Source organism: Patella vulgata, chromosome 8 (assembly GCF_932274485.2).
Source record: "Patella vulgata chromosome 8, xgPatVulg1.2, whole genome shotgun sequence".
In the NCBI taxonomy this organism is placed as follows: Eukaryota; Metazoa; Mollusca; class Gastropoda; family Patellidae; genus Patella; species Patella vulgata.
This window is the reverse complement of record NC_065886.2, coordinates 19,489,858-19,502,214: the sequence shown is the minus strand read 5'-3', so window position 1 is coordinate 19,502,214 and position 12,357 is coordinate 19,489,858. Positions and strand designations below refer to the sequence as shown.

General features: G+C 32.7%; 1 protein-coding gene across 1 annotated transcript; it reads right to left on the bottom strand.

The window, feature by feature from the left end:
• Positions 1-896: 896 nt before the first annotated feature.
• LOC126830799 (WW domain-binding protein 4) lies at positions 897-12,339 on the bottom strand. Its single transcript, XM_050561206.2, has 9 exons — positions 12,157-12,339; positions 9,579-9,651; positions 9,168-9,230; positions 8,217-8,288; positions 7,383-7,470; positions 6,457-6,609; positions 5,486-5,610; positions 4,779-4,921; positions 897-1,941 (listed from the first exon to the last, which is right to left on the bottom strand). Coding segments are annotated over exons 1-9 (918 nt in total). The 5' UTR covers positions 12,159-12,339; the 3' UTR covers positions 897-1,742.
• Between the last annotated feature and the right edge of the window lie 18 nt (positions 12,340-12,357).

Below are 12,357 nucleotides of genomic sequence, written 5' to 3'. Positions count from 1 at the left end.
ATATGATACCTAATATATCATTTTGTGTTGTAATAATTATTTTGACATCTCTTAAACATTAAATTTACCTTGTACTAAACCTTTGATATTCTAATTACTACTCTCCATCAGCAGGTGTTTACCTCAGGTTTCAGTGTTAAACTTTCCATGCTACAGGCACCTGTGGTAAACACTCTTAAACTAAATGTTCTCTGCAACTATAAATCAAATACTAATCTAGCAAAAATCTATATTTCCATTTCTGATACATTCTATCAAATAGTTATAAATCATGATTTTTTTTTGATAAATACAGTTTGTCATCACTTCCCTAATTAAAATGACAATCCTTCTTTGATGTGGGTCAAAAAAGATATTTTCCATTTCATTGGGTTTTATATGTTGATTTGTTTTGAGGGTTGACATCTGTCTGGACTTTGTTAAAAATTTGACACATAGATATAAAGCCAATGTTGAGAAATAACCTATTGTGTGTTAACCTTTCAACAGAAGCATTTCATAGTATACAGCTTGAGAGAGAAATGATGTTTAACGTCCACTCGACACAAACTCATAGGGGTCTTTAGCAGTGAGAGGAAACCAGAGGACCCGGAGAAAACCCACGAGGTTGGACAGACAATCCTTCTCCTTGTCATAAATAAGTAGGGAATCGAAACCATGCCACTTGACTCAATGCCTGACCTAATAATCTAAACAGGTGCACATTAAACCATTTAGCCACCCAACTCCCGCTAATCAAAGATCAAGATCAACCCAATTTTGATCTAAATCAAGGTGGTTTTGCGTTTTAAGGTTAACATATACATTATATAATGCTTCATTAACAATGATGTTGTATTCCAAATCGGATTGTTCAGGTTATGATAATGCATGAATAATAACTGAACTTTTTCTTTTTGTAAAAAATATTCCCATATTTATTATTTAAATAGTCATTTAAATATTATAAATTGTTATGACTACCAAGTTCTTTCTTTGTACATAAAAATATATTATGATTAAAAGTATAAATGTACAGCATATTACATGACACAATGAAATAAATTTATTGTTATGAAAAAATCTTTATGTGCTTATAAGATACCAAATTACACACTAGGTTTTTTTGTTCAGAAATTTCACAATTTTTCTCAAGCCAACATTATACATTGATCAAAAGCTTGATTATTCCAACAATGTTTCCCAGAGTTTTTGTACTAACTGAGGGAGGAATAGTTTCACCAAATATTATTCAATTAGATCAGCATCTAATGACTCTATTTGACATCATTTAGGAAGTGAAGAATATGATACAATGTTTGGCCCAGTATGCAGGTAGATGTTTTAATGACCTATTTGTAAAATATTACAAGTAGATGAAATGTTTATCAATGTAAAAGATATGTTTGGTACAACATTCTGCTAGATGTTTAAATTTCCTTGATCTGTCTTGATTCAAGACAAAAAAAAAGAAAAACAAAACATAATTTGTATACCTTTGTATGTGGAGTTTTGTTGCAGGTTTTACCCATTCTTTTTTTTTATTACTTATTTTTAAAACCTAAAAACAAATCAATCAAATGAAAGACTTGAATACCATGTATTAATGTATTATATACACTTGGGGCATCCATATGTATAAAAGTTTCTATTTTATAATACAAGCTGAGTAACCAAATGGTCACATACTGTTTATAAATTTCTCTTCCTCTTTACACTTATGTAAAAAAATTGTTGACTCAACGAATAAACCGAACAAATTATCAATCATCATCATCCCTTCGTCTTGTGTTTCTTGCTCCAGAAGCAATTTTACGTTTTTTAAAGCCTACAACCTCGCCTGGCTTTGAGCTAAGGGAGGTAACTGTCTTTTCACGAAACTTTTGTTTTTTGGGTTTATCTTCAGTGGGTGGTTCAGGCAGAGGAATATCTTCGACTAGTAATTCTTCTGGTGGAACAGGACTGTAACAAAACAACATTTTAAAAACCCATTAAATTTGTATTGATCTTGTGTTTGGCGTTTCATATAACACATAATTATGGTGACTTATTATTGGAAAGTTACAAGCATGTCATTTTTACTAAGCTAAGCCAAATAAAAACTATATTCTGATTCTAAGATACTTCCGCGTCACTTAAAGTGCACATAAGATGGTCCCGGAAACTTCGAGATACGTGTAGCCAATGGTTACTATATCCACTTTACGGCAAGTTCACGCCAATCTGGTTGAAATTAATTCAGTTATCTTCACTCAAAGTCGTAAAAATAGACCTTCCGTGAAAACGGCTTTGCCAATTATCGAAAACACTCTTAATCCCCTCAGACGCCAGTGACGTCACAGTGACCGAATGCATATTCGGAATGTTTATTCCTTAATTACCTATATACAGCCGGCGTGTGTATTCTTTAACGCCTGAAGGATTCCTTAATCCCCCTAATTAAATAAAACAATTGACTACGGAATAATTTGTTTTGTAATTCATTTTAATTTAAGGTCCAATTTGGAGTGCCTACAACTTTTAAACTTTGAAGTCCTGAACTCTTAATTAATTTTTTACAATATGGAACTTATTGGACGAACACGTTTAATATGTAAGTAATATACGGGTCCAGCGATGTTGTTTTTTACTGAGAGCACTTCGCTTTTCCATATAAAGTGTAGTGTAGTTAATATCTGTCATTAATTAATCAATCCGACTATAAAAGTTATACAGGCATGGGTCATAAATTATTTTCAAGTTGGTGTTAACAGTGAGTGTTAGTGGGATTATTAATGTTGATTAGGTAATTATCTTTTTTTACGCCGGCCAGATCAAAGACATCACTCTAAGTGGAACGTGTGCATAATACCTCACGAACGAACTAATGGTAGAATCATACACACACACATTAATTGTATAAAATAATTAGGTTTTACTAATAAGTTGTTTAAAATTACTATATACCCAATAATTATTGCTCAACGGTGTTTTTGTAATCAAGTAGCCTCGTATTATTTGTTGATTGGCGTTTAAACAACATTTAAGTGATGGATGGATTAACGTTTTTGATACGACTAGGTTATAATGTCTAACATCGGTTATCTTCTTTATAATAAAAGTATTTTACAATTGCATCTCCTATTTTAACTTTCATTATGACAAAGTGAGAAGATGACCCACCCTCTCTTCCCACGACAACGATTTTAAAACCATTTTTAAAACTGTGTTTTAAAGTGATTTTTAGATATACAATAACTTTTAATTATTTTAAATCTGTTTTAAAGTGACATTTAGATATACAAGAACTTTTTATTATTTAGTGTTTTTACCTAACTTCTATTTTTTATTTAAGTAAATAACTTAATTAAATCAATCTGTCCATAATATCATGCATTTTGTATTGGACGTTAAATTTGTAATAAAAAACAACAATAACAGCATTGACAGTTTAATCACTCACCAAACGGCACCAGGAACTCCACAAATGATCCCATGCAATTTTCGCGGCAAAGTTTAACCTCATTTACTACACCCGTAGTACATGGAACGGTACATGATAATAAGATACCAAGTGTTGATTGGCAGAGAAATGAGTGCGATCTATTGTACATGTTATGCATAGTCATCGGAAAATTCCATATTCACTGTAGTTGTTCTTTATGTATAGAAATGGTTATTATTATTATATATAGCTAATAATGAATATATCGACAAATGACTGACACCATTTGTATTTCTGTACTTAAGTTTGGGATATCAATTTATTACGGGGTTATCCAAATTACCGGTAAATGCGCTAATTTCTTGAGTCATCTTCATTTGACACGTGGCCTATTTAAACAAAGGCAGCTTAAATTGATCTACGGCATGATACGGCATTTTAAATTCACTCTAAAATATTCCAATCACAAATGTCTAATCTATACCAATGAAAGACGATAATTCGGTGATTATGATTAGGCCAGTCACGTGGTAATTGGACCGTCAATAGACGCTTGTCCAGTTGCTGTGTGTATTGATAGTGCTATATTGTACATACAGTGAGATATTGTATAGATAATGTATATCCTATGTGTAGTGCCTGTGACGTCACCAGCCAATCAACCGGATTAAGGTCGTAATTGAAAAATTGAAAAGCGTTTTGGCGTGTCGGATACTTAAACGTTAACAGCGGACTTAATTTTAATCAGATTGGTGTGAACTTGCCGTAAAGTTGATATAGTAACCATGGGCTATACATACATGTAATTTAGATTTTTGATCTTACGTGGTCTTTAAAAATAAGAGCTGCATGACTTGTTTTGATTTCAAATAATAAATTACTGTACGTAAATATTTTCCCCAGGTTATAGGAAGTAAGTCTATAAATTTTTTTAATGAATCAGGAAACATGCCGTGGGTTCAATATCAATGTGCAACCCAGGTAAAAGGTTATACATAATTATAAACAAGACTGGATAATCATACATTCAACATTACAACGTCATGAGATAAAAGTAGTGCCTTGAATCGTGATATTTATGAGACATGATTTAGCCCAGAAGTGATACAGTAACAAAACCTCACTCTCGCATCAGACTTTTTAGGGAGGGTTGTCGGAGAACCAGAATATTTATTTTTGTATGGCTCTATTGCTTGGGGAGTAAGTTACAATCAAAGTGCAATCATTTCTTAAAGGTAATCAAGATAAATAACTCACTACTGGAAATCCTTTTCAAAAATTAAGATAACTGTTTTCTCTTACGAATGGGTGAAACCTATAATAAGGCCACTGACAAAAAAAGAAGAGATATAGACCCACTCATCGATCAACTTACACTTCTGCTACTGTAACAGTCTGCCAACCACCATAAAAAGATCTAGCACTGTGTGGATCTTCATGTAATTGTACTGGTATATCCACTATCTCTTCACTTTCAGGAACATCATCTTCAGTACCTGGTGGCAGGGGTTCTTCTTCCTGAAATAAAAAATATTTCTTGATTTCATTTTTAAACACAAAGTCGCTACAGAAAGCAATGGTAGAAGAATTATTTTCTAAAGAAAAATATGAAATTTTGCAAGGGAGGTAACTACTTCATTACCTATTGTCTCCCCTTAGACCACAACTCAAAATGCAAACAGTCCTGACTAAATGAAATTGTCATCGCAATAGGTCAATAATTTTGAGACAGATTTTACATTTTTATGGTTATGTGTGCATTCTGATAGGGAGAGTTTGACCAGAACTGAATCAGTGTGTCCCATCCAAACAACAAGGCACACTTTTGATTTCAGTCAAGTAATGAAGTTAATATGTTTTACACTGTATCTTATTTAAATTTTTCTAAACATCTCATATCACTTATCCATGAATTCGTAAATTCATCAAACTATCAATTTTCATTGTTCTCTACATAAATTGACGGCCATTTGACGAATATGTGAAATCTTTTGTAACTGGAAATCAAGTCTAGCTATTTGAATCAGTGACACCTGTTTAACGTTTAAACTAAAAGAACTAAACTATAATGCTAAAGCTTACTGGCAAAGGAATATCACCAGTATTTAAAGGTGTATCTTCTTTCTCTGGTGTTACTCTCTCCTCCACCTGTTCTTTCTCCTGTTCAGAAATAGAAACATATTTTTCCGGAGCTTCCCACACTGGCTCTTAAATAGTAAAAAAATAAATAAAACTATTAACAAGGGCATAACAAATCACTATTTTTAAATTAATTGTATTTTAAAAACATCACTTGATTCATATTACTAGCACATCGAAGTTTTCAAATTTATATCAAACCCAATATAGGCTCACATCAGGTTTAATTTCAACAAACATAATATACATCTGCGAACAATATCTAATCCGTGGGGTGGTCTAGTGGTTTAACGTGTGTGTGAAATCACAAAGTCTGTCATTGAGTCTAGTTGCGTGGTTTTGACTCCTCCTTGTATGCGACAAGAAGCTGAGTCACCTGTTCAAGTTTACTCCTGGTCCTCTGGTTTCTTCCCAGAGCTAAAAAGATCAGGTATCCTTGTTAATTAAGACGCATGTAGTCTAACAGTGTCAAAATCACCTCTAGAAAGAATGCAATAATGTCATGTTAGCTTTAGTTAACTATACCTACCAAAATATATATTATTCTTATAAAACAGCGCAATATTTAGTTGGGTTTATCATACCTTAATTTTTTTGACAAGTTCCATTTCACAAACTCTCAGAGCAAACAATATATTTAGGATAACAGTTGTTTAAGGTTGAATAATCAAGAGAGTTGAAAATTATGAGATTACTTCTACATTCAGTTTCAAAATAATGTTGATGGGGTTTTTTTTCGAAAAATTAGATATCCAACTAACTTTATTCAGTGTGCACTTATGAGTGTTTGAAGTTTTGACAAAATGTAGCCTAGAATGTTATTCTCGTAGCAACTATACTTGACAATTGACGTCATTAAAGTTGAAGCAGAATTACCGATTACATTTTAGTACCTTATTTTTAAACTGACTTACGATTAGTTATTGAATTCCAATAATAAGGATATCCTTCATCTGAAACAGCTTCATACCAAACACCCTCTGTATCAATATCTTGTTGACTAATTAATTCTACTGATTTCTCTTTCTTTAGAGGTTTAGAATTCTTTTTCTCTTCTGCTGCTTGGGCTAAAATAATATATCTTAAATAAATTTCACTAATAAATAAAGTCTGATAGTTTTGACTAATATGTTAATTTTTTCTATTTGAGACCACAGCACAATCACCACTTTGAAACCGTGGTCTCTACATGTGATTAATCCAACATAATGTGCAACATATACATCAAGTTTATAAAATGCATGAATTTCAATGATAATTGTGACGTTTCGACCATCCACAAGTGGTTATGGTCTTGCGGAGGAATGACAATAGTGGTTTTCCCAACTCTCACAAATATCCAGAAATTACTATACATGTAAATGTTTCAAGACTTTTGGGTGTATATTATTAGAGAGATTTCCTCGTAATACATTCACTTTACCGAGATGTACAACAAAAAATTAAAGATCCAATATTCAATAATAAACAGCAAAAAGAAATTTACAGATTATATACACATTACACAGTACTTAAAAAAAAATCCTAATGGTCCAAAAATGATCAAAACTAATCAAACCTAACAGAAGTTCACATTACTTTGTACTTTGTGGGGGGGTTGGATGGCCGAATGGTTAACTCATGCGCGTTGTATCATTGAGTCAACTGGCATGGTTTCGATGAAATAACCATTGAACCATATGTTAGTCCCGAAATGACCTAGTTTGTGTAGAGTGGACGTTAATCCCCATTTCTCTCTCCCGTATGTATTTTGTACTCATTTCATACTATCATCTTTAATTGTTTGCATCTTTAAGTAAGTAGAGGTTTGTGTACTATATTAAATTCAATAATATCATACCTTCTCTTGCTGCTTGTGCTTTAGCTCTATACTGGTCTGCTAAGGCTGGATTATTCTGTAAATCTTGCTTGAAAGCCTCAAGTGCTGCCTAGATAACATAATACAATTCAATATGTACAAAAGATCTATAAGTGAAAGATTGGTTAGGAACTTAACTCTTAAGTGAGTACAAAGGTGTGGATGGATGGCTGGCTGGATGGATGAACGGACAGGTGTCATGACATAAAAACAAACAATCCCCATAATACATAGACTACGGCTTCGTAAAATCGCATGACCTTTCTCACTTGTCAAATATAATGTCTGCAGTATTTATACAAATAGGAAGCAGACATTAAAATTATTCTCATATATTTTTGGTTTTCTTTAAATCAACATACATCATGGAAGTGAAATAATGTCATGACCAATCTGATTAAAACTTTAAAACACAGATCCTATTTCATTTTGTTGTATTTTTGTATACCCACTTGAAACGTAATAGGGTCAAAAGCCACTCATATGGGTCCTGATGTGACCTCTCACTACAACTAGTATTTACTCTGAAGAAGCAAAATGAACAGTCGAAATATATTTAGACAGTTACTAGTGAGGACTTGAACATCTCCAGGGAATTCTCAATATGCTAACCGTCTTCATAAGCCCAGTCGGTGCAGGAAAGTAGGATATATACCCCATTTCATTTCATTTTCATTTCTATACGCCATATTTATCTTGGGAGTTGTTGTTTTTTAATTGATTAATATTAATATTATTAGAAACATCATTTCAGAAAAATTTTATTTGACAATTTTATCTCTTTGTTTTTGATTTAGACTGATCCTAGCATTTTACCTTTTCCATTTGCTGTAAATCATTTTCAAGTTCAGATTTTTCTTTTGCTTTCTTTTCACTGCTTTTCCTAACCTACAATAAAATGGCAAATAATCATAAATCTGGGTCAGTGAACATCCCCAAACCTACCCCCACCAACTATACAAGACATTTCATATAAAAATAAATCTGAACAAAAAGCAGTCAACAACAAATTTCTAATTAAAGATATGTTCAATATTGGTAGAACTTTCAATTAATAAAATAATGACTGTTCAACCTGGTCAAGTGTCATAACCAGTCTTTAGTATATTCTATAATATAGTATAGTTATGCCACACTAATCTGTTGCTAAGTTGTGTTTTTAATTTGATATAAAGTACAGAATAAGATTCTTCAAATGTAACTTTTTAGATATATTCTTTTCAAAGAGTAGCCTGGATATAGTACTTAATTTGGTTAAAAAAGTATGATGTTGAACATCAACAAAGTAATATATATTTTTGAGAATCCTTCAGCAATTATTTCAGTATCCCTAGTCCTTCTTTATGAATAAATAATACGAGTAACCACCATTCAATACATCTCTCATCTTTATTCATGATCAAACTAAAATTTTGTAAATTGTTCAAGAACACTTAATTTATAAATCACTTAGATATTAGTGCTGGGTATTGCCACTGCAGTCATGATATGATACATATTGCTATTCAAGGGGATATGATACAATTCGTATCATGATTCATAACCAGGTTAATATTTATCAAGAAAACTTTATATATATCTAATTTCTTTAAGTATTCCTGCTTTTAAGCTGGAGGACACAAATATGAATTTATATAATCTATTCTATCTACATTCAGAATTTGGCTGATATCATTTTGGCTATTTAAAGGTGCAAAGACAATGAAATGGTATATAATGCCAGACAGAAATGACAAGTATTAACATTATTAAGCAGTTGCATCTTACCGCTGTTATTTTGTTTTGTACATTCTCCTTGTGTCTTTTGCCTCTTTCATGAAACTCGATACTCTGTAAAAATGAAAAGCTTGATATTAATAAAAAAACATAGATAAAATCTAAAGTGACATTTCTTAGTGACTAGGACTAAAGTCCAGGTAAACTTGAAAAAACAAATCCCAAAACACACCGGATTTTGTATAATTATTAAATCAAGCATGTGTAAAATATCTAATCCATCAGAAACAAACATATGATAGACTAATCACAACAACAATCATGATGTTACAAGGGTGTGAAGCTTATATCAAAAATTTATATTTTTTCTTAGAAAAACCTCTTGAAACCAACTGTGCCCCATCTAATAATAAAATCTAAAATAATCCACTGTCAAATGATTCATGCCAATATGGTACTTACTGGTTTATTATCAGAAATCCAACATTTACAAAAATCACAGAATTTCCTAGGGTTTGATTTCCAATATTCTGACCTGCAATATACATGTTTATCTTAAAATATAAGCTTACAATTACATTATACATATAACTGGTTGTACATGGTTTTGCTGTCATTTAATAATATACACCCACCAGCAGCTAAGTCGCCCGAGCCGTAATAAACTAAAATTAAATGACTCAAACAAACTTCAAGAAGATCACATCCTTATTAAAGCCTCTAAGGTGGTAACATGATTTCATAACAAAGGGGAATAACTTTGGATGTCATTATCGACAACCATTAAAAAATCAATATACATCTTCCTTTCAATATGGACGACAACCAAGAACTTTCAGAAAGATATATAGGTTATCAGTGCTAACATTATTTGGTAACAAATAGGCTTTTTCGTTTCACTGAGATAAAAATTTCAGAAAGATAGAATCTATAACGAGCTAAAAAAATTTTATAACAAAGGGGAATGATTCTCATCTTTTAAAGCTATCATTTAAAACTGTAGAAAACCAACAAGAAATGAGAATGAGAGACCCACAGATGGAGAGACAGAATGGCAGGGATGACTGAAGAATATGACATTAAAATATGGGATAAAAAGTTGTATAATATTCACTTCAAATTCCAAAATAATAAAATGTATATTTAAATGGAATGGAGTTTAATGTATCTTTACTAAAGAAAGTAAATACAAATGCCTAAAAAGTGGTAAAATATTAATCAGAATTTGTTAAATTACTTCTTCTTAGCACTAACATAACAACTATGCCTATATAAAAATTTTGGATAACGAACAGACAGGCAGTTGTGACAACAATTAATACATGCTCATATTAAAATTATAAACTGCCCAAATCACTTTTACTCTATAAGTATGCAAAATCAGTCATTCTCTAGACTCTCTCTAAAACATGGGCTGAGGCTTGTCTAATTTAGCTCTGAAAGTAAGTCTCCTTACACTCGGCTATTTGTCGAAACATTCAAACTTCCCTGTAAATTTTACTGTGCAAGTGTGTCAGTCCCTGTGTACACCTGTACAATGTAAAGGGACAAACAGCTTGATCTTTGCCATTACAGTTTAAAAATAGAGCAACATACAAATTAAAGAACAACAGCGACACAAAGACGAAACAAAATTTAGTTAACCAATGGAAAAAATTATAATCTTTGAAAAAATTATAATCTTTGAAAAAATTATAATCTTTGAAAAAATTATTCTGTTTTTGTTTTAAATGGTAGGCAAAGCAATAAATAACTGAAGATCCTAATTTTTTCAAAGATCGATTGTAAGGAGACTTATGTTCAGAGATGAACTAGGCACGTGGGCTTGTCAGACTCCCTGATACACCCAGGAGCAGCAAAGTCAAGTCTAAAACCATTGTCAACAAATGCCAAGCTTCAACAGTCGAAATGTGTTGGGATATAGTTCTTCTGTATCGGTTAGAAATTTTGCCCGAACAGCAGCATTTTATGAATTCCAACTGCCAAGGGTTCTTTTACATCTCATCGGACATCTATATTACACTGTTCCTTGCTCTATCATGCACCACTGAGAAGGGGAAATAAAGCTGAAAAATCCCCAGGTACTTTCTCTGGCAAAACTGGGATAAAACTTCTGACGTCCTGGTTAGTGAGTTAGTGCCTATAGGACCTACTGAAGTACAAGGTACTGTGTGTTTGTGTGTGTGAGGGGGATCACGTGGCTAAGTGGGTAAGACACTGGCTCGCTAGCCTGAAGGTCAGGTGTTCGATCCCTGCATTGGCCGAGAAAGTTTATCCTGCAGATTTTCCGGCGTGGTTCCCCCTTGTCAGTAATGCAGGACGGAGGGCCTGACAAGGACAGCTGTCTAGTCCTTCGGGTGATACGGAAAACCGAGGTCCCGTGTATACATTGGAATGCAGGTAAAAGATCCCTTTGCAGTTGGAATTCGATATAAGAGTAGGCGATAGTGCGCTGCCTGAGCAAAATTTCCCTCGTCATAGCACACTGTATGGCGTATTATTATTATTATTACAGCATATTTATAGTGCGCCCTTTCATGTAATATGTTCAGGGGCACTTTACAAAATGACAATGTAATCAAAAATAAACAACAAGATTATAGACATGTTAACGATTGTATACAGTCAGTTAAAAGCCTGATTAAATAAAAAAAAGTATGCCCGTCTTCATTAGCCCAGCATAGGAGCAGAACAGTAGGACGTTAAACCCCATTTCATTTCATTTCATTTTGTGTGTGTGACTGCTTAAAAATCAATAGGATTCATCACCAGGTAGCCAGGTCCGAGGTCACAAGAATGACCATGCCAGACAAAGGTGACAACTATATACAAGAATATTAAATGTGGCAGATAAACAGTGTATCCTAAAAAAGATAACCAAACTTTATTAGCTTTGAGAGATGTGTGTAGACCCAACTAGCAGCCTACTATATTACTAGGCCTAGTAATAATTAGTAATTTAGTATGTCACTATGTAATACTATGTATGTATGGTAGGCTAGTAGCTGCCAGATTTATAACTAAATAAAAAATAAATTACATTTTTAATTCAGTGGATTATTGATGAGAGGCTTGTTAGAATTGTATGGAATATAATATTCAGGTCATTGTTAATATAATCATAAGGATAACTAAGCCAATAACTTCTGCATGTTTTTGTCTTCTTTAATATTTTTCATACAATAATAATTCCTAAACCGGAAGTTTACATTATGGAGCCGGCGCAGTTCATGGGTCAATG

Bases quoted from the DNA above. Each gene is read 5' to 3' on its own strand.
- LOC126830799 (XM_050561206.2), bottom strand. The intron at 8,289-9,167 runs GTAAGATGCAAC...ATTTTATTGTAG, and splicing joins TACAAAACAAAATAACAGCG to GTTAGGAAAAGCAGTGAAAA. The intron at 1,942-4,778 runs GTAAGTTGATCG...GTTTTGTTACAG, and splicing joins ACTGTTACAGTAGCAGAAGT to TCCTGTTCCACCAGAAGAAT.